The 23,395-nt window shown below is 45.9% G+C and overlaps 1 protein-coding gene across 10 annotated transcripts in view; it reads right to left on the bottom strand.

Annotated features, from left to right (window-relative positions):
* FRMD4A (FERM domain containing 4A) overlaps positions 1-23,395 on the bottom strand; it is a 395,327-nt gene that overhangs the window by 172,156 nt on the left and 199,776 nt on the right. Inside the window, exon 1 of one of the 10 annotated variants that reach the window (XM_065049251.1) lies at positions 22,306-23,034. The exons of 8 other annotated variants lie outside the window; for them this stretch is intronic. In XM_065049251.1, coding sequence (XP_064905323.1) covers positions 22,306-22,464 — 159 coding nt within the window. In that variant the 5' untranslated portion in view covers positions 22,465-23,034. Of the gene's footprint in view, positions 1-22,305; positions 23,035-23,395 lie in introns of those variants that run through there. One more of the 10 variants, XM_065049250.1, reaches the window with a different exon arrangement.

Below are 23,395 nucleotides of genomic sequence, written 5' to 3'. Positions count from 1 at the left end.
GAAACGAGGAGGTTGCGTGAAAAATGCATTCAAGGCGCAATGTTAACACTGAAAGCTCACGTGGCTCTCGGTGCAGAGCAGGACCTTTGCCAAATGCAAATTTTATACTTGTGACTGTTAAAACACGCTCTTTGTGGCCTCCTGTGCCTTTGACAGAATATTTACCAACTTTGGCAGGGCTGTTACTTAGCATTTTGACAAAGGACAGTGAGCACAATGTATTTTTCCATAGTATTCTGAAGGTTGTGCCTGACTCCCAGTGCAATCTGCAGTGGCCTCTGGTTGCCTCAGAGTGAAAAGTGGCATTTACAGACCAAAACACAGGAGGTTCCATCTGAAAGTGAGGAGAAATTTCTTTACTTTGAGGTGCCAGAGCCCCAGAACAGGCTGCCCAGAGAGGCTGTGGAGTTGTCTTCTCTGGAGACATTCAAACCCACCTGGACACATTCCTGTGTGATCTGCTCTGGTGAACCTGCTTTAGCAGGTGGGTTGGACTGAATGATCTCCAGAGGTCACTTCCAACCACAACCATTCTGTGATTCTGTTATTTAGACTTCATTACAGAGCAGCACCAGTGAGCCAGACTACCCAAAACCCTGTCTTCATCTGAAGTCAACAGAGCCTAAGGTGACATAAACATGACAAACATAGCCCTCTGCAGATAGGTGTTCATGCAGACAGGGCTGTTTCTCCAGTGCTGCTCCTTGTGCTTCCCCAGCAGCTCAGGTGATAGGATGGGAGCAGGTGGCTTGTGCCCTGCTGCTCCCTTCTTCAACTTAATGCCCTGGCTCTACTGGCAGCAGCCTAAGGACCAGAATTTGGGCCACAGCATCTCTAAGATACATTTAAGGATGTAAGTCCACTCTAGAGGCATAAATGTAACCTGGCTTTCCCTGGGCTTTGCCTCTTTTGAGCACCATGATGCTCTTGCTCTTCTCTGAGCTCATGGCCGTGGGAAGCACTGGTCCCTGAAGCCACCTGAAGTTTCATGGAGGGATGGAATCTCCTAGGAGAACTACACCTCAAATCACTCCAAAAAGTGCCTGGACTGTTTTGCATCCAGGCCTGGCCAGGCTGGAGGAGCTGACCCTGCATTTTGGATGCTATAGAATCATAGAATAATTTGGGTTGGAAGGGACCTTCAAAACTCATCTAGTCCAATCCCTCTGCCATGAGCAGGGACATCTTCACCCAGATCAGGTTGCTCAGAGCATCGCCCAGCCTGGCCTTGAATGTCTCCAGGGGTGGGGCATCTACCACCTCTCTGTGCAACCTGTTGCAGTAACTATGTGGGCATAGAAGAGGTATGTGAAAGGACATGTTTTCTCCTGTGCTACAGTGGTCAATGAAGCTACAGGAGCCACAGGCAAAGCCTGTTGAAGGTGTGAGACCAGCCAGGAGCCCTGACTCTCAGGGTTTCTCCTACTCCCCTCTGTTCATCCACCCTGGCTGCAATAAATTCCGATTACAAGGAATTGCTGGCCAGGGAGAGATCAGGGCATGGTGAGGAGGTGCACCCAGCAGTGCCCTCCCCACCAAACACAGCACAGCACAGGAGGTGTGAAGTCACCTGGACTCTCCATGGAACACCCAGGTGGTGGCCAGGCCATTATGCTTCCTCCATGGAGGAGCTTGGTGGCTGTGGCTGTCACCGTGCACCCTGTCCAAGCACATAGGTGCCCCCAAGCCACGTGCAAGCTGCCTGCCCAGCCCTGCTAGGACAGACTTCAGGAGAGCAAAGAGGAGCAATTGGTTATTCAAATGCACATTTTAGGAACAAAATCAGCTTCAGGATGCCACCTTCACTTGGAAGACTGCTTGACTTTCAAATACGAAAAAAGTAGAATGCTTGAGGCATGCATGATGAAGAAGACAAAAGTTTCACAGGAAGGAGAACATTGCCCAGTTCATTGCCGGCCTGTCAGGAGCTTTTACACAGGTGGCTGCTTTGGGCAAAATCAAAGACTGCAGATTCACCTGTCTTGAAAATGCACAGGACTCTGCACTCCACTGTCCTGCACCTGCAAAATGCTCAGAGCAGACCCAGCTCTGCAGTTACACAGGACAGGGTCCATGTTTGGTGCCTTTGCACATTGCTTGGCCCCATGGTAAGAAATGCAACACAGAACAATAAAAATGCAACCATTATGTAGGTAGTGACTCTTAGCAATATCGCTGTTGTGTTCAGTATGGTGGACACGAGGTGCTGTCAGCAGAGGGGAGGCTGTCAAAATCAGTTTGCAAAAACAAGAATTTTGAGAATGTTTGCACTTCTCTTTCTATTACACGATTTTTAAAAGATGCCTTGCTCTAGTAATTGACATCATAATTATTCTATAATTATGATTTATAATTATCAACAACTTGAGGAGCAAGAAAGGGTGAAAACAAGAATCCTGCAGGACTTGGTAGGTTTTGGTTGGGAAATCAGTTAAGGAGGCCTGAATGTCCCCATGTCTAAACACACTGTCACATCTCATGTGAAATGTTTGGTGCCTAACACTGCCCTGGTGCCCTGCTGGGTGAGTTTGTGGCCGAACATCACGCACCATTAGGCACAGAGAGGGCAGGTCTCTGTTCAGCCCAAGTCCAGCCTCAGGGTTGTGGTGACCTTGAGGCAACTCGTTGTGGGGTGATGGACCAGTAAATTATGAAGCCCAACTGCTGAGAGACCAACTGCTTTTGTGAAGTGTTTGAATGGCCTTTTTTTTTCCTACTTGGACCAGTATCTGCATTCTTGACACAACAAGAAATGTCCCTACTCAGAACCCACCTTCTCCTCCTTGAACATGAACTCAGAATAAAACCAAAGTTTGCTGCAAGAAGGCTGGCAGTTTGCTTGTTTTATGGACTCCTTCTCAAGCATGCACATATGCTTATGTGAAAATGTAATGTATAGTTGTTGCTTTATGATGGATGTATTTCTGTGAGAATTGGGGCTAGTGGATGGCTGTGTGGAAGCAATTTTGAAGGCAATCCTAAAGGTGCTGCACATTATGTACCATCACGGTTTAATCAGACTTTATGCATCCGAGATGACTAGAATTGCCCAGCTGCAACAGATTGTGTTTGGGGTGCATGAGGTTGTGGGATGCGTGAGGCTGGGGTGCATGAGGTTGTGCTCCTTCCCTGCTCTCTACATTGTTAAATGGAGGTGAGTAATGAAAAACCCTTCCTGGTGAGCACCATGTGGAGCTTGTGTGCCCGGTTGCACAGAGATGAATGGGATGGCAGCAGCTGCTCTATTGGAAGTTAGTTCAAGAGACAATGGAGCAGGAGAGAGGGATGGGATTCCTCCAGCCCCATCACCTCCTTTGCTCTCTCCTGAGTTGGTTGGAAAACCCTAGTCTCCTTCTGGAATTTTGGGGACCATGTGTCAGGCGCTTTTCATTTGGTTCCCCCAGCATAATGAGGACACCACTGAAGTCCTGCCAGAGTCAGGGAGTGGGATTTCTGTCCCCATTCCCCCTTGTTTATCCCCAGTACTGAAGAAGCAAGGGAGAAACCCCTGACTGGAAAACTCCAGATTACTCATTGAATGACAGATTGTCACCAAATAAATAAACAAATCAATAAAAGCAGGTCATGCCTGTCATCCCCAGTGTGAATCCCCTGTGATGCTGACAGCCCTCATGTTTCACAATTTGCAGAGCGAGTTCCCTTTCCTTGCAGGATAATTAGTAGTTGGGCTGGGTGATGTCTGACCAAGATCTCTGACCCAGGGTCACCTGCGTTGGGTGACAGATGTCCTGCCTATGCCTAAGGCTGACCCTGCCCTGGGAAAGGGTCCCTGGATGATGCAGGGGTCTTCTGCTCTGCACCACCTTTCCCCTGCATTATTGGCCAGGGTGGAAAGACATGGGCAAGTCAAGTGAAAATGCTGCTTCAGCATTAAAAACACAGGTAAAGACTCACATCTTGATGTTCAAGGCAATGGAAAACGTGCTTTTAAACCAGTCTTACCACTAAGTTCCTGATTTTGAGGGAATTAAAGCAAGGCCCAACTCACGATATGACTACAGATTTTAGCAGGGCAAAATCTTCTGACCCAACCTTGAGGTCAGCGGGCCCCCCTTGAGCAACTATCTTCATCTTGCATTTCACCTTCACCTATGGAAATACGTCAGTCTTGCTCTGAAAATGAGACTTTCCTGATCTGCACAAAGCAGGCTCTTCCACTGGGAATGAGCTGAACAGGATAAATCTAATCTCCTTTTGCCGTGTGTTCCTCTAACGAACTGTTTGTGCAGGGATGCATCCAGCCCCGTCCCAGGCAGCAGACAAATTTCAGGCTGCCTGCACGATCAGTACCTGGGCAAACGTGCTCTTTTGGGAAACTGGAAAAATATTGATGAAAGTATATATATTTTTTGGCAGAGAAAGCACCGTACCAAAATGCCCTGCAAACTCATGTTTTGCTTAAAGGTACACTTGGTGGTGGAGAAGTGGGAAAATTCTTGACGATCTCTTTAGACTATCCCTAAAAAGTAACAAAAAGAAATCTTTAATTTGCCATTTTTTTAAAGCTTAAGAGGAACATGTAATATAAATACTGTCACTGTAATGGCAATGTGTTCCAATTGTTCCAAACATTTGGTGGTGAATTCTAAAATCTGAAATGCCTTATACCAGGTAGGGGCCAGGAAAAAAAACAAAACAAAACAAAAACAAGGCAAGAAACCCTCTGAGACTGAGAATTTGATTTCTTTCCATCTCTTCTTTCTGTGGTCTAAGCTCAGGAGGATCAGCTGTGTTTTGGGATGACAGGGCTGCAGCAGCCCTGTCTTTCCATTCTTGATCACAAACCATCTCAGCCTCGGGGCGATCCACAGCTTCCCCACACACCTCCACCTCTGACTGCTTAGCATGGGGCAGCTGCATGATAGAAATTCCTGCCATCTGAGCCAAAATCAGATTTCTTCTGCAGGTTTGTGTATTTTGAAATATTTTATATTTTTTTTTATATGCTCCCCCAGTCTGTGCACATTTTACATTCTTATCCTTGCATGAGAATATGTAAGAATAATACATTCTTATTTTCTATAGAGGAGACAAACTTTAAACCACAGCACAGCTGAAAGGCTTGATTTTTCAGCTCAGGTAGCAAACGCAATAGTATTGCTGAGGACAACGGATCCAAGGCGTGCTGTTGGTTGTGTTGATGGCCATCACAACAGGGGTGCCAGCTGCATCATTACAATACCCTCTGGCAGCAGATCAGCAGCTGCAAGAGTGTACAGGATTAGCAATAAATCAAACGCATCCTGTGAGCATTATTGTGGGATATGATTAATTTTCACGTATGCCAATAACACAGTGAGCCAGCTCCTCTGGTAGTGTAAAGCTGCCTAATTCTTCACTTCAAGTTTTGGCTTGATATATGCTCACTTGAGACTCATAGCTGATGTGCCCATATCAGTATATATTATATTGGTTTCTATGTTCAAGGTCAGATCCTGGTAAAATTTCCGATTTACAGCAAGGAAAAGTTTGCCTTGCCGCAATGGATGGAGATTAATATGAATTGCTTTGCCTGCAAATCACCACATTTCAGGAAAACACGTAAGATTAGTAGATCCAGGGGTAAGGAAGCTTGTATGGGTCCAAGTAACAAATCCAAGAGCCAGAAGAGACCACAGCATGTAAAGCCACTAGATAAACGTGCAGACTGAAGTAAGTAAATGGCTTTGTATTTCTAATACCCTCTGCAACACGTCGGAGTTGGAGACTCCTCAGCCTCTACTCCTCACCCTGGGGACTAAGAGCCCATATAATCCTACACCTGTGGAAGCAGCTACCCTGATCCATCTGTCCTTCAGTCTGGTGTAAATCAGCAGTAAACTCACTGTCATAATTCAGATTTACTACTCCACATCCACGGACAGAATTCAGCCTGTTAACATTTCCCCATTTATCATCCATCCATCTTTTCCCCAGACTGACTGCAGGCCTGCAAGGGGAATGGGGTTGGTGCAGCCTGGTGTAGCTAAAACATCCCGGGTGGGGGAGAAAATCCTAAAATCTCATCTTCCTCCTCACCACTATGACTGGCTGAAAGAAGACAAGAAAGAAAACCTGCTCCTGGAGACCTCTGGGGTGGAAAACGTATTGTTTGAGGCACAACTTTGCTAGGCAGCATTAAGGCTGTGTTTTCCTGGTGCCTGGGAGTAGCATGTCCCATAATGACATGATTATGTCCCTGTTGAATTGTTCGCCTTTATGGTGTTTGGATTTCCTGGTGATTCCATTGTGAAGGGCCCTATTCACTCCGGCGTGTTTACCCAGCTGCAGGAGTTACCATGCTCAGGAACTGGACGTAGCACCACAGGTTGTGGGAAAGAAAAAAGCAATAAACTCAAGGAGGATAAGCCTATGAAGAAACCCTGCTGGAAATGCTATATTTACCATGGGATAGCCATATGCATGAGGCAGCCTCATCCCTTGGCTGGCAGTGAGCAGGTGCTCTTGTTACCTTTCCAGGACAGAGTCATGCTAGTGGTCCCAACAAATAGGCTATTTTTTTAAACTCAAGTGATTTAGTGAATTTTAGTGACTGAAGGAAGTGCAGCATTGGGATTTGTGTTCGCAGCCTGTCTTCAGAGGAGGGCGTTCACTGAAGTCGGGGAAGGGGTATTGATTTAAACTCTCTGAGAGCCATCCCAGCTTGCCTGGTGTACGCGCAAGGAGCTGCCTATCAACTAGTGCAGCTTCTAGTGAGGTCCAGCAACAGTCTGAATATCCTTCCCCTGCAAAGCTAGGAAGAAAAGGCTACCCTAACCTTAACCTTAACCTTAACCTTAACCTTAACCTTAACCTTAACCTTAACCTTAACCTTAACCTTAACCTTAACCTTAACCTTAACCTTAACCTTGACCCTAACCTTGGCCCTAACCTTACATATACACCCCTCCTGTCTGTCCACGCAAAGTGTGGTGGTGGCCCCAGCCCCTTCCAGCCCCACTGGAATTCATGCGAACATGTCAGGCTGTGTCCAGAAGCCTTATAAGTGTGTGGGGCCTCGCAGGGAAGTGCAGAACTCTTTTTGCTGCCTCCCACGAGCTGCAGGATGGTACCCAGACACGGAGCTGCCTCTGCTCACTCACCCACACATGGAGACTGAGTGGAGCCTTTTAGCTCCTGCTCAAGAATATGTGTAAAGGGACCTTAATGAGGAGAAGAAATCAAATCCTTTTAAGCCCAGTTGCTTGTATCGTGGATAAATCTGTGGGGCTGGAGTATGGGGAAATTCTCCAGATCTGGATTTCTTCTAATTCACTTTGCTCTATGCAATCTTACTGTTGCCAGAAGGTGATGAAATTCCCATCTCAATGCTGGGTTTGTCTCAGAGAGCCACAGAGAGAAAACCACCACCCATTTGCAGTAACTGCTTTCTCTTAAAAGAAAAAGCAAGGGAGAAGAGCAGCAATAATAATAAAAAAGGGCAAAGACACACTCAGCCTCTAAGGCTTATAAAAAGCAGCTTAGCCTTCAATAAGCAATTCTTTGAAAATAAATTAATGGAAAAGGTTACAAGCCTTCTCTTGAGCAAAGCCTGTCACACTGCTCTTTCACATTGTTACTACAAATGGAACAAGTCTGTGGCATTTCTTTTCATTTCAGATGCCCTGAAAGGCTGCATTAGTCACTGGACCTTGCATTTTTCCTTCTTCCATTTGCACAATACACTGAGGAATTCCTCGTGGGTGATTCAGCCGGCGATGTGTGCTGAGCCCAACCTGCACACCCCATGTAGCAAACAAAACGTCATCCCTCAGCTGCTTCTTGCCAGACACAAGAATCCCTGTCTGTCACAATCCACGTCTACTTTGCAAAAAAGAAACCATGAAAAGGAGGTAAAAAATTCAGGGCTGCTCAAATGGTGCTGTTTCTTTACCCATGGGAGGCAGTAGTGCACGTGGTGTATCTGAGAAATAGGATTAAAGAAACAGGCCCTGAACTTTGCAAACACAGAGTTGCCCTTTTTTTTGTAGCTGGGCTCTGTCACTAGGTGGTACTGTGCATCACAGCTTCGTGCCTTCTCCAGATTCATAGAACCATAGAATAGTTTGGGTTGGAAGGGACCATCAAAGCTCATCCAGTGCCACCCCTGCCATGAGCAGGGACATCTTCACCCACATCAGGCTGCTCAGAGCGCCGTCCAGCCTGGCCTGGGATGTCTCCAGGGATGGGGCATCCACCACCTCTCTGGGCAACCTGTGTCAGTGTTTCACCACCCTCACTGATGTGTTTGTCCATCCCCTGGGTTAGATGTTTTGCTGGTAAATACTGTGCTTTGAAAGAGGGAACCTGTTGCCCAAGTCCTCTCATACTCTTGACCTCAAACACAGGAAAGCTGAAAGCAATAGAAGACTTCTGACTCAGCTAAGGTTCTGCACTGGTGATTGATTTGGATTTCTGCTGTCAAAACAGCACGTGTTCAATGCTGCCTTGCTGAGCCAGGTGGTGATCAGCTATGGCACTTTTCATCTCCAGATGCTCAGGCTTGTGAATGGGAAGGGAAACCCACACAAACCAGGGATTGTTCTATAAAAATGAGGAAATAAAAATACCTTTGATTCTTTTTGTAATGAAACCTTTTGTAATTGAAAGATCTTTCTCAGTCCTACCACTGCCTGGGAAAGGGCAGCAAAGAGGTTTGCTGGATTTTTACTACTCTTCTTTGGATTTTGGCAAAGATCCAAGTTGAAGGGATTACAAAAGAACCTGGAAAAGGGGATTTTGCTTGCTTGTGCAAGAAAGGCTGAGCAGCACAAGCCATCGGCTGGTTACAGTGGGCTGCCCTGCCTTGGCGGTGGTGCCACTACCCCTGATTCCACCCCAGATCCTGCTGTACATGTTTCATGCAGCGAAGAAGGTTGTTAATCCAGCTCTGCCTGGCAATGTATGGTCTCTTCCTTGTACAGAGACTGTCAGTTCTACCAGTCCATGGTATGGAAGCCATTTGTAAGACAAGAGCCCATGATGCAGACTGTACTGCCTGTGTGAACTCAATGCTGGAGGACTTTGTGGTCTTTCAATACTTAAAGGGAAGTTATACAAAAGATGGGGACAGACATTTTAGCAGAGCCTGTTGTGATAGAACAAGGGGTAATTGTTCTAAAATAAAAGAGCATAGATTCAAACCAGATATAATGAAGAAAAGTTTTACACTGAGGGTGGTAGAATACTGACACAGATTGTCCAGAGAGGTGGTGGATGCCCTATCCCTGGAGACATCCCAGGCCAGGCTGGATGGGGCTCTGAGCAACCTGATCTGGGTGAAGATGTCCCTGCTCATGGCAGGGGTTGAATTAGATGAGTTTCAAAGGCCCCTTCCAACCCAAACTATTCTATGATCCTATGACACAGACTGTATTGCATGTATGAATTCTGTGCTCCACAGCTGCACTCCCTTTTATTAAATATCTGTTTATTATGCATATTGCAGCATGTATAAAAAAAAATTGGCTGAAGCCTCTTGTGAAGTGTACTGTTATAAACTCAAACTGTCCCAAAGCAGGTCTGAAACAGGCTGCCCAGGGGGGTTGTGGAGTCTCCTTCTCTGCAGACATTCAAACCCACCTGGACACCTTCGTGTGTAACCTCATCTGGGTGTTCCTGCTCCGGCAGGGGGATTGGACTGGATGAGCTTTCGGGGTCCCTTCCAATCCCTGACATTCTGTCATTCTGTGTGAAGAACATGATGAAGAAACACTAGCACCCAGGAGGCAAAGGTCCGGCCACTTCCCAACATTCAACTACCCCCCAAAAGCCTCCTCCAGTCCAAAACGGCATCAGAAGAACTGCTGATTTGAGAACCAACTTTGTCCCAGTCTGTCTCCGGACTTGACACTGCTGCAATGACACTAATTTAAAACTCCCTTTATTTTCATAGCTACAAAACCGTACAAGGGTTTGTGATTCTGCAGATTTCCCAAGCTGCCAAATGGCCCAGCAAAATCCTTTCAGAGTATTTTTTCTGAGTGTCTTTCATTTTGTGTTATATTAGGACATTCTGGGTGATGTTTGATGGGTGATCAAAATTAGGCCAATGACGAGTAAGATAGGAGTCTTCCTCAAATAACTGGTCGTGTGCTCCACAGCTGCTGCAGTCAAATGCTCAATCACTCAGCTGCACTCACTCCTGGGATGTACCATGGGCATGTGAAGCAGCACTTGGCATCCTAAGTGGCATTTAGGTTTTGCATCAGAGGAGACTAGAAGGGCTATCATCTGCAAACACTTTAATTTGCTTATGAACAGGAGACAGCGTGGAAATGTGGGTGCAACTCCTGGCAAGAACAACCAGAGCAATACTGAAAATCAAGAGAAGAAGTAGATCTTCCTGAATTTGTAAGAGGGCAGATACATGGTACTTCAAGGGCAATGCAACGCCTCAAGGCCACAATCTTGTCATCACTTTGGGTCTGTCACCCTGTCCAGGTCCATACCAGCTATTCAGACAGGAGTCCCATTGCACCAAAGGAAAGAGCGGCTAAGAGTGAAAGAGGAACAGCACATCCTGGGAGAAGATGGATATGAACAGGAAGCTTTGGAAAAGATCTTTTCTTTGAAAAAAGAACCTTTGGAGAAAATCCCAAAAGGTCACCCAGCTACACGCATCCCTAAACCACAACAAACTTGCAAGACACGGGAGCAAATGCCCACCTGAGAAAACTTGTGGCTGTCCTATATTAATAGCAGTTAATGTCTGGAGACCGACAAGGTGTCTGGAGCCCTGTTAGAGGAGGGGAAGACTCCTGAATGGCTTCCAGGATAATGAGATCCACTGAGACTTGGGTTAGTGAAATGAAAAGGCATGAAGTAAACCACTAGCTATCAGCTCTGACAAAAATTAGCTCTGCCCAACCTTCAGCATTCACAAACCATTTCAACACCATGTACGCCGTATCGCCTGCTGCATTTTCCTGGCTGGGTTTCATTTGCTTCCAATCCTCCTAAGTGTGACGCAAGAGGGAGAGGAAGCTCTAACGGCTGTCATGCTTTTCCCAGCCACAGTTAATGGTTAAGACATTACCCATGTGTATTAATAAATGATAGAGGCCAGCCCAGGCTGAAGGTGGAGTGAGTGGGAGATGGTCCTGGTCAATCCTAGACTTCTGAAGGGCAGATGGGTTCACCTCTCCTGGTCTCCCCCTGCAATTGTCAGCACTGGCAGGAGAAACTTTTGATCTGCTTTATGTAGGAACTGTAAGCTAAGATGAATCATAGGAATGATTTTGTGTTTATAAAACACCTACTGATAAATATGTGATTAATTTTACCATCATAAAGTGGTGTGGCTGGGAACCACAGCCTCCCACTCAGGGGATGGTGGTGGATTACTTCTTGGAGCCAGCGTTTATCACCACCACCCAATGATGGGTCAAGGCTTAATCACTTCTGGCTGGTTTGGTGCTCATGAGGAGGACTGTCTTCATGGCTTATCACTGCGACGCGACTCCTTGGCAAAGTCAACGGCAGCACTTAAACCTGGGGCTTAAACCTGGGGCTTAAACCTGGGTCAAGACTCCACAACTAACCCCTTACCACAAGGGGGTGTAAGCCAGCAGAATGGCAGCATCTTCAGCTTGGGGTGACTCTAGATCTCTATGCCCTTTGCTGAAGTTAGATAATGAACCCCATAGATGTGAAGGACTTTGGCTGGGAGGTTCCAGCACAAAGTGCTCCTCACCCATGTCGGGACATCCAGGCGCTGCTGCAGTGTGTGATAATGTAAAGAAAAAGCCCTGGCTGCAGCCCACCCCCCGGTCACACAGACGATGGCTGTTTACACTGGCTCCTTTGCAGGAATTCAGGATTTCAGTCCTATGCTATATTTAGGCTGCGAACCTACTGATATTTTTTTAGGTCATCGGCCTTTGACACACAAGTGTATTTTCTGAGAGGAAAAATTTTGTCTCTTGACTAAGTGGTGGGAAAATACAACTCCCAGAAATGTTAGATTTTCTAAAACTGGACCCAGGAGTTAGCAACCGACAAGAGGAGTTTACATTATAAACACAGTCTGTTGGCTGAGCCAAATGTTTAATGCAGCCCCATGTTGCAGACCCTTCATCTGGGTTAGCAGGACTTGGCTGGCTCCTGACACTTAGGTCGTCCGGAATATTTACATTTCAGCTTTTACCATAAGAGGAAGAAGAGCTGTTAAGAGCTGATTATCTTGGGACAAAGAGGAAAGAGGTTGAAAATGGGACACAGACCTTTATTGAAACATACTGTCTGCAAAGCAACATCTGGCATTTAGAAAAAAAAGAAGAAAAAAAAGTCCTACTTCCAGATTCTTGGTCTGAGTGTGTTACAGGACCAGGATCCAAGGGGAAAAGATTTCTGTGAAAATGGCTTGAATGAAAGAACCCCTTTGTAGGAGGTTATGACTGATAAATTACGGGAATGTTTGTGATATGATATAATAGTGGCAATTAAGAGACATTTCAGATGATGAATGCCTGAGAATATGCAACACAGTGAACTTTCCAGAACCTCTCTTTTTTAAGATGAACAGTGACTCTGTACTCACTTTAATTAGAAATTATCCAACCCCTGTGATGCTTATTCCCTCTCCTTCTTTCCTACCTCCTCATCCTGGTGGCTGCTCCTATATAATTTGTCTGGGGCAAATTGTTCCTCATTTGCACTCTGGTTTTGCAAAACCCCTGATTGATCGCCTGAGGTTTTGCAAAGCCCAGCTCAGCTGCTAGTCCTGCCGCTACTCAAAGTTGTTGTCTCAGCTGCAGCTATGTACATGAGGACCTGCCTTACTCTAGGCTCCTGTGGCTGTGGGGCTCTAAAGAGTACTAAAAAAACATAAAAAAGCAGAAAAAGCAGAGGTCAACACAAGTGCAGCAACTTACGGTAATGAAAACTCCCAGCCCTCAAACAGGTCTCTCATCACGAGCTGCCTCTTTACCAGCATGGAAGTGACCGTACAAACACATTAAGCTCCTAAGCACACAGAGACTGAGATGGAAGTGAAGCACAATGGGTTTGCAATGGCTGAAAACACCCACATTCCTGCCCTCCCAGAGCTTTACAAGACACCCTCAAGGCCCAGGAGCCGGCAGCTCTGGTGATGCAGTGACCAGTGAAGTTAGTGAAGAACTGCACGCAATGGGGTTTGCAAGTTACACAAGGCTGCAGACATCGGGGGACTCCCGCCAGGTGCCGGACAGACACTAATTCCCCATTGGGGTGCCAGATGGAAGTTCACAGCGTGGAGGAATTTGACCTTGGATAACTTTTTGTATTTGAGACTTAGCACTGGCTGTCGTGCTGAGCTCTTCTCCAGGAGCAGGGGATAGGACTGGCCCAAAACTGTGCTTTGTCAGCTGTTTGGGAGCCTTCAGTGGACTCACATGGTTAAAAAAATAGCTCCCAAACTGAAAGTGAAAAAGGCAGGCTTTGGAATCCCATGACAATTTTCCTCTAGCCTGGCCCCATAAGCTTCCAGTTTAGCAAAACAACAACTCTCCGTCACTGTGAACCCACATGGACACAGGCAGTGCGTAGGAGGTTTAAATTAAGAATGCTATAGATAAATCAGGATGGATGGATACTAGAAATGGCTCTTTATATTTAAACGTCAGAAGCAATTCATGTGCAAATGCTGGTAAAAGACCTGTTGTAGCCTCTTGCAGTTGTTCAAGGTAGATGGGGTTAATATTCTCCTCAATCCAACCTGGGAGGGACAGAGAGAAGGAAGAAGCAGCAGGACATACTCTGACTTCAATGCCTTCTGATACCGAGACCTCAATGGCATTCGAAGCCTTTGTTCTGTTCTGTTTTGCTGTCACGAGAGTCATCTTTCAAATACGTAATTTGGGCTTGCTTTTCCCCTAACCTCCCATGCCCAAGAGCAACTGTTTTTCTCTAAACAATGGAATGCTGTCCGTTGGATGTGAAGAGAGTTTCTGCAAGAGCGCAGATGATTCATGGCAGCATCTCGGATGTAGTCCCAAACACAGTTAGGGCAGGAACACATTGCTGGTACTAGTGAGCTCCACCTTTGCTCCAGGAGAACATCCCAAAGAAATAGCACCCATTGCACAAAGCCTTTGGTGGAGCAACAAAGGCATGTTGCAAACAGAGAAGGAAGAAGCAGGTTTTTTTCCCATGATCATCTTATTTTATGCAAGAGAAGAAACAGATGGAAGCGCAACGGGAGTGGACCTGTTCTGGGGCTACTCTGAGCCATATATTCAGGATGGATTTTTCTTTGAGGGAGAAGGGGTTGAACTGAACAAAATTTATCCAGGCAAAACTCCCCACCGGTTTCAATTACTTTAGCTGATTGAATTGTTCACAAATGTCTCTGTGGGGAAGGCAAAGCTCTTGACAAAAAGCAGGTTCCTGGGGGCCTGTCCCATTACAGACCATGTTGGATCAACTGCAACAGCTGAAGCTGGATGACTAGCACTGCAGGCTTGCTGGGCACTCTGTCCTGTTGGCTGTCTACCTTCCTGAGGGTATCCAGCATTTTCCATCCTGGCCTTGGATGACATATATTTAATGAGAACAACATGACTACGCTCTATCTCACAGGATTGTAGGTGTTTAATACTTTGGCATATAGTTGGGTTTAGCAGACTCAGCTCTTTCTGGTTTCAGCACAAAGGGGTAGGCATTCCCAGAGAGTGACTTGTACCATCTGCCCAAGACAACCATCTTGGTGACGGGATGAATGGATGAAATACCTAATTTTTGATAACTAAAAGAACAGAAGGTGCATCCTGTCTCATGTTTCAAGACACCGAGAAGTAAGCAGCTAAGCCTAGGAAAGAGCGGTTCAGGCCTGGTTTCTGCAAACCCAGGGGATCAAAGAGTATTTTCCTTCCCTTGCTGGTAGATATATATCTGTTATAAACAGGGTGAGCTTCTGGGGATGCTCTCAGTTGAGAGATTTTATATTCCTTGTGTACAGCACAGTTTCCAACCCTTGGAGCCAATAGCAAAGATAAGGTCAGGAAAGTCCAAGTCATTGGTGATGGACTTTAAGAGAGCTCAGCTTTGGGACAGATTAAAAACCATCCCAGGACTGAAACTATTCAGCACTGCTTGTGTTTGCTTCTTGGCTGGTGGCCTGTATAAGCTTCATTGGCAAACCTAAACCATGTATTACTGGGCTAGAATTAACACCATAAAAGACTTTCTCTGTGTTCATAACTGGGGCAGCCAGACTCCTCTCTCGTGAACAGACTAGTACTGGAGACTGTTTCTCACAGAGAAGCAGGCTGGAAAAATCCACATATGATCAAAACAATGCCAAGTACTCCTTCCCTTTTAAGAGGCTGCTGTATTTCTTGAATGAAAACAAGCTCAGTCGTGAGACTTGACCACTCAATCTCCTCCTACTGTCCCTAAAAGTTCACTTAAAGATGGATTAGGAGAGTCAATGTGGGTTTAAAGTTGACCTTATTCTCCAGCAGAACTGGACAACTTGCTGAAGCACATGGAAAGCACTGCAGTGTTGTGTTTGCAAATAATTTGTGAGCACAAGCCCCAGCTTGGTGTAGCTTCAGGTTAGCTTTAACAGGAGGCACAGCAATCCCTGAGGTCATTTAATGGTTCAGGTTCAACCATTGCCCTGCAAACCTCTGGTGCCATTCCCTGCCCTCTAGAAAACCCCTGCATCTCTTGTCTTGACCCACAGATGCCTTGGGGCAGTGGAAGGAGAATTGAGACCCCACAAGCTGCTGAATGGTGTAGGTGATTGTGATTTTCCAGGAGACAAAAGAGTTATTGTCCCAAACTTCCCAGATGTATAAGCTCTTTGTGCTCCTCTGGTGATCTCCAACATGACATTTTACCTTGAATCCTCGGCCCTGGGTGAGGCATCCTAAGTAGTCCTCTAGCTTTACCCAGACCAGACTGCTATTGCCCTCTTATCCAACAGAGTGTGGGATGGAGACCAGCCCTGGGCAGGCTGATTTGACATCTCCCAGATTGGGGATAAGCACCCATGTCTGGCTGGATATTTTGCAGGGTTAACATTTTGACCTCTCCACTGACATCAACACTCTATGGGGTTACACTGGGGCTGGTGGCAGTGACACAGATCCTACCAAACCGCTCCAGCCCTTGCCAGGTCTAGAAAGGCAGGAGAAGCCTGTATCAAATGCTGAGGGCAATTTTACAGTGTGTCATAAAAACACCCAGGGAATGGGAACCCATTGAACACCTCCTGTGCTTTCTCCATAGATACTTCAAGTAGAAATGGCTTGAGGTACCTCCATAGGCTGATGTTTTTTTTCCTGCCTGTTTGGACATATGTTTTGGCAAAGATGGATTTTTACCCTTTGCATTTTCTCTCCCCTCCCCTACCTGTCTTACACTCTTTGCTTCTGCCTGTAATGAAGATGGGGTGAGAAACTCTGTAAGCCAAAATCTCCTGAGTGGCCTTTGGAAACATGTGAGGCTCATTAGCCCTTTCTGCAAATCTGGGGCTTTTGGGTGGAGTTTTTTTTCCTCTTTCTGTGTGATTTGTGTCTTTTTTCTTTTAGGGGAAGCATTTCAAGTCTCATAAATGCTTAAATATGTAGCAATAAAGTTTGAGAAGCCTCCAGGGCAGCTCCAGAGCCTGTGGACTAGCTCAGCAAAGAGTGCCAGAGGAAAAAAAGTCGTAGTTGCCTCTCACTAAAACTGGAAATTAGGCCGGCTGCAAACTTGGAAGGGCCTGAACCCATTGCAATACCCCCCGGGATGGTTTTAGGGGGCCTGAAGCCCCCTTAACACCATCTGTACCAGGGCTTGACAGTGCCCCGAGGACTTTAAGGGACTCAGAAACAGCTTCATCTGCAGCCTGAGACCTGAATAATGTCCCACGGTCTCCACTTTAGCTAGTTAGCTAAAGCCAATATTGTTGGCTCTTTTCTCCTGCCCACCCAACACTCCCACATGCCCTAATTCCCGTTTCCTCAGCCTTCACCATGCTGGAGCTGACTAGATTAATGGGAAATGCTAATACGTCAGGCCTGAAAGGAAAGCAAAGAGCTAGTTGTGTTTGAATTCCACATTAATCTACTTGGTGATGAAGCTATAAATCAAAACGTGGAAGTTTTACCAATCTGAAATGATGTGTTTAACATTTCAGCCCTTTCCTTCCTCCCTTTTGCCCGACATTGATTTGCACAGCCTTTTACAGCAGCAGGGCAGGCTGGCAAAACATTGCTTTTGCTTCTGAATCCCTAAATGCTCTTGCACATAATAAGATGTCTTCAAGGCAAGCAGGGTGAGGAACAATGCTGAAAAAACCAATGGATTCCCCAAATGCTGCTTTATGATGGGGGAGACCATAATCCTTATGGGGTACATGAGGTTGTGGAGATGTCTCAGAGCTCACTGCAAGGTGGATAATAGTCTGTCCCTTTACAGATACGATACCCAGCACAGTGCTAGCAATCCCCCAGGTGAATGGAGAAAAAGCCCCAAAGACCTTCAGCTCAGCTCCACAATGTCCATGGCAGATGGCTGAAAACGCATCAGCACCCGTTAGCCAGAAGTGGGCACAATGTGGGAAACACACCTGAGATGTGATTTCACCCTGGGGAAAATAAAATTGCAGGATCTGGAAAATAGTAAGAATGAAGTAGCCAGACATCATGCTCATGAAGGACATGGTTTGGGGGGTGAGTAAATCTGCCTGTACAGGGATGAAAAAACAGCTTCTGGTCAGCAATATGCACCAAGCTCTGGCCCAAGAGGAGTGACAGGGAGTTAAATCACTACAAAAGCACCCTCAGTAATGAAAGGTCAGGAGTCATAGGTGATTTTTACAGCTGGAAACCAGTTAGTGAGCTGGGATCTGTGATTTGATTCTGCTTTGCAGGAGCTGGGGGTTCCCACAGCAGCAGCAACCCTCCTCCCTGGGCTGGGGGTGCCCAGAGTCCCAAATATCTTTCCCCATCACAGGTTCTTGACATCTGCATTTATTCCTACCATTGCTCCTTGGGCCTTTATCCTCCTGTGAGGATGGCAAAAGCTCTCTTAATTCTCTTCATTCTCTTATCGTCACTTTAGGTTGACAACCAGCCCCCAAATGCTGCAGCCCACCTCCTTCCTTAATCACATTGCCTATAACTGGATATATGGGGAGCAATGAGGTATTGAAGACAATTCTTCACTTGTATCTATAGCCTGAAGTGAGTAATTTCATCTGTCTGTCTTGGTTTCTACAACAGCAAAATAAGCATGATATTACTTAGCTGCCTTTCTAAGTACTTGGTGAATAAGAAGCAGCGTGTAAAAAGTAAACAGCACTACTGTGTACAGTGTGCAAGTGATTAAATATCTGTGATTGGTATTACAGCTCTTCAAGAGACTGCTCTGTGTCCAGCGATCTGCATCCGACTTGGTAGGAGCAGTCGGTGGGATTTTAAACAGACAGACACATAAACAAATTTTTCCTGAAGATGTAGGTCCTGGCCTGCCTAATGTTCTTTGACGTTGCACAGACATAGCCGGGAAATTAAAACATTTGTTGATGGATTTGGAGATTAAATAAATAATGAACTGTCTTCAGAATGTTAAAATGCAGAACTGATTGCCTACCTGATAATAAGCCAGTCCTCCCCCAGCACTTCTTAAAATGTCAGTATTTCTGCAAAACAGGCACTGTATTAGTTCACAGGGCCATTTTTTTTAGTATTAATAGATCAGAGCAGTCAGACATCTTCTGGGCATTGGTAAAAATACACCTGGCAGCTCTGTGACATCTCACACAACTGACTGTCTGAAAGCCTCTGGAAGTTTATTATTTGTTAATCTCCTTTTTTTTTTTGAGTGTGTTATGATCATGCAGTCAGAAAAACACAATTAAAACATAGCAAGTGTTCATTGCAATTAAAATGTAGCAACTGCTGAATATTAACCCCACTGAAAACAGAGCAAGGCAAGTGGTTTTTTCAGACTGTGCAGACAAATGTATCCTGGACTTGTATCAGCAGTCTTGCAGGAGGATTTACTTGCTGGGAAGAGAAATGCAATCTGAGACATACTGTGGTAGCTTGTTTCAGGGTGCCGAAAGCCTCTAGTTCTGGGATGTTGTGAGTACTACAGCGTCACTTAAAGACAATGAGAAATGGGTTTACTTGTCATCTCTGAAAGTCAAACCCAGTTTGGAGACCAAGAGGGAAAATTTGTATATTTTTTGAACCTATTTTGTAACACCTAATGCTCACAGCACAACCTGAGCAAGTCCAGGCTTCCGGTTGCTGTGTCTGTTTGGATTTGAAGACTGAAATCTCAAGAGGGACTGGATCCTGACCACCACAGCCAGCGTCACCCCAAAATTGCTATTCCATCTGCCTCTGCTGATTTCCCATTGCTGCTGATTTCCCAAGAGCAAAGAAAGCAAAGTCTCACTTGTCAGAAATAAGGGGAATTACACTGATTATGCTGATTCCTGGAACTCCTTTTCTTTTCGAGAACCCACTGCCTGTTGCATTGGCAATAAATCTGGACCGTGCCCTCTGTACATTATTAGATTTGTTTTTATGTATTTTGTTGATGTTGTGGAGACAAGAGTCTAAGGAAAGGATGCCAAAACATTCTTCAAGTTGGTGTCATACCTGGGGAGGCCCAGTCTCGGCTGGTGGTGCAGAGGAGGACACGAGTCCTCTCCCACGATGTGGGGTACGCTGCTGCAGTACCCCCAAGTCCCTCTCAGCAAGGGTGAGCCAACAAACGGCTCCAGAAGCAGAGATGCACTGGGATGCAATTAACTCAAAGAAAAAAGCATAAAAGAAAGGGATATATATATATATATGCTTTCACAGTATGAAAAGTTTTGCTTAATTTTATGAAGTTGACTAAAGTTTCTTTTTAGGGCTGTTTGTGTTCTGGTACCATGCAGAAGTCCTACAGCTGATCTACTTTATTCTCAAGATGCAGTAGCAACAGGGACATATTGCAGCAACAAAACTACTAATGGCATGCTCAAGAGCTCATTTGCTTATCTAAATAATAAACAGTGGAAGAAGTCTCTGTCTTTGGGAAGTGATTAAACCATCTGTCCAATAAATATTCCACTAAAATACCCCGTTAGTGTTTAAATTGGAGGATGCTAGCTACTGGAGGAAATGCTGTTAGGCTTAATATATATAAACGTTAGCTATGCTGGCCAGGAATAACACTACCGCTTCTGGCTCTCTGTGGCAATGAGCTATGAGATGCCTGCCTTTCCCAAGTAAAACTCCACCCAGCAGCAACTGTCCTGGTACCTGATCCACCATTTTTGGGTTCTCTCCAAAGAACTGGAAGCTCGTGGGCATTGACAAATAAGGTGACGGGCATTTACTGAGCTTTTGCAGATGTTCACTGGCTCTGTCTGAGAAATGAGCAACAGTTCAAGTTCACCCTGCCCTGTGAGTGTCAGGCTGCATTGATGCTGGTTTGGATGGGGAGGGAGGGACCTTTCCTTGTCCCATTGCCCTAGTGACTCTAGAAAAGAGGGGCAACAGAATAACATGCCTGGAACGTGATATAATGCCATGGTGGATGGTTGAAAATGTGTGCATGTCATGATGGAAAAAGTGGACTTGTGCGTGTGCTCAGTGCTCGCAAAAGAATAAATCTGTTAAAAGACCATGGATTGCAGGAGTTGTCACAGGCATGGCACCCCCTGAGGAACAGTAGGCTGGGACAGATTATTTGTAATCAGAATCTGGTCACATCTGAAAACTAACTCCTTAGTTTTTGAGGATGGTTTTACATGGGTGGAGGGTCAAGAGGGGATTCAGAGTTGAGCCCTTGTGCTTCCCCCTCCCATTTCCCAGGCCTGTGTGAGATAATTGGCCTCAAGTTCAGGCTCCTAAAGCAGGCTGAAGAGAGAGGACAAGACAACCCCACACCACAGGCAGTCCCTGCACAGACTGACCTCCAGGTTCTTGGCACCAGCCAAGACCAAGCGCAGCCCGGGGAGGGCAGCTTGGCTCACTTGGAGCCGTCACTGTGGTACCTCTCATGGGGGTTTCAAAGCCATGCCCTGGGACCACCAGAGCAATCAGTGGGACAAGGGGTCCTTCTGCGTAACGGGTTTGTGTTACTGGCTGCAGGCATCTTTCAGGAAAAAAACAAATACTTAAACATGCTGTCTGTGCTTGCCCAACTCCAAAGAATCCCATAAAATCTATTCCTGAAGTCTGTTGAAACCAGAGCATGGTTTGACGTTGGTTCAAAGCTTGCTGAAATTACAAAGAGCCTTCCCTTGGTCTCCCTCTAAGCAACGCACACAACTTCTACAGGCTTTTAATCTGGCTGCTTCTGCATAACTTGGCTTTGCACATGAAGACTTCCAAAGCACAGGAACAGCAAAATGCCAAGCAAATGGGAGTAGCAGAAAATGCCTTTTCCAAACGCAAACACCAATCAGTCAGTCCAGCACCCAGCATTAGCCAGACTTGTGAAGCTGATAAATATTGTAACGGGTTTGTCACTGCAGCAGAATAAATGTCTAGTCTCAGTTGTCTATGGCGGATTAAAAAAACAGATGAGCTGGATACTGGTTGGTTTACAGTATCATTTCAACCTGTGCTCATCTATGGACTGGAATGATTTGCTATTCAAAGTGCTACCCAGTTCTAGTGCCTTTGCTGTGATTATTTAACCCAGTTTAGCCAGTTTCAGAAACACACAGTTCACTAGAGTTGTTTTGTTATGCCTCAAGGTGCAAGAAGTTAGCGTAACTCTACAGAGATGCCGATCGACCAAGCCCCAACCTTCTCTACACCACGTAAAACACACACAAAGTAAAATAAAAGTTTTAGACAATCAGATTCCTCGGACTTTGCAAGACTAAGCAGTCACAAGGCATTGCACAAGGATAACTAGTGCTACTACAGTTTAAAACCCACCGTGTTTGCCCATTTTCCACAGGTTATGTGTCTTGAGGCGTCCTTTTGTCTGGGTAAGTTATAAATTATTCTTGTGCAGACACAGGGACAGCTTGAGGATGCAGCACAGCTAAGGCTGAGTGTACTTATGAATATAAAGCTCAAGGAAAGGGAATATAGCAGAGTGACCCTTAATTTACATTCACTTATTTCCCTCTGCTCCATGGGAAGGAGAGTTTGGGTTGTTGTTCAGTCATGGGAGACCCACCACCATCTCAAAAACCTGCATTTCTCCTCCCAGACCTCCCCTGTCCACGGTGTCTCCTCTGCCCACCCACCTGTGGTAAGACCTGAAGTGGTTTGTTAGGAATGGGACAGGACCCTGTGCAGATCCCCAGGGGTTTCCCCTCTACGGCACCAGGATTTGAGGGTCTGGCCTGATGTTTTGTAACCCTACCTGATAAACGGCTCTGGAAATGCACCATGGCTTCAGCATGAGCTGCAGGACCCTCAGGTTTCCAAAGCGGCAAGTCCTCAGAGCCCGGGATGTCAGGCTCCACACCAGGCTGTCCCAGCTGTAGAGCAGATCCTCAAAGCCAAAGAGCACGGCAGCCATGCCAGCTCCCCGTGTGAATCACCCCGGAATCCCTCCTCGGAAAAGATCAGCTAATCCCAAGGCGCCTTATGAACTGCAAGGTTAAAAAGTCACTGCAATTTCCATCAAAGGAGGAGAAGGAAAAGAAACTAAAAAAAAAACAAACCCAAAACACAAAACCAAACAAAATGCCAAACCACCAAACCAAACCCGACAACAAAAACCAGCAGCCAAAATAAACTCTTTGGGGATGTGCCCTTCTCCCTTCGCATACGCCCTTCAGGATGTGGTTTCTCCCTCTGTATCTTCGCAAAGCGAGTTCTGCTGCTCCCAGAAATGAGCAGGGAAGAGGTAAAAATACGTCTCCTGCCTTAGGAAGGCAATTGTACGTCCCTTGTAAAGGGCTTCTTGGTTACACTACATCACTTCCCAGCTCTCTGCTGCAGAACCAAGAAACAAACTCGGATCCAAAGTCATCACTTTGCAAGCTCAGTCCTGGGACTCCATCCAGAGGGAGGAAAAAAGCTGCTGCTCTCCCTCTGCCAACATTCCCAAGACATTCCAGTATTGGGCTTAACTCTTTCAAACACTCCCAAAGAACAGCTGAGAAGACAGCTTTGCCGCATGCAACATTTCATCCTTTGGTTTCGTGTGTTGACTAGCCACTGCACAGTTACACTCCAGACTTTTTTCCACCCAGCTGTCTGTTCTGAAGCCTTTATGTGTTTTGGACTCAGAAGGGTACTTAGTCTTCATATGAAACTTATGCAACAGTCTGCAGAGCACCTTATTTACCCGAGGAGTGATATCTTGGAAAGCTGCATGGATTAAACAACACACATTTAAAATCAGTCTGATTCAGCTGGTGTGGATGTATTTTTAACCCTTGTCGAGCTTACATTCATAAGGGTGGGTCTCATCTGAGCACGCCCAGGAGAACGCAATGCTATTC

This window comes from Columba livia, chromosome 1 (assembly GCF_036013475.1).
Source record: "Columba livia isolate bColLiv1 breed racing homer chromosome 1, bColLiv1.pat.W.v2, whole genome shotgun sequence".
In the NCBI taxonomy this organism is placed as follows: Eukaryota; Metazoa; Chordata; class Aves; order Columbiformes; family Columbidae; genus Columba; species Columba livia.
The sequence above is the reverse complement of the archived record's forward strand: the minus strand, read 5'-3'. Positions and strand labels throughout refer to the sequence as shown.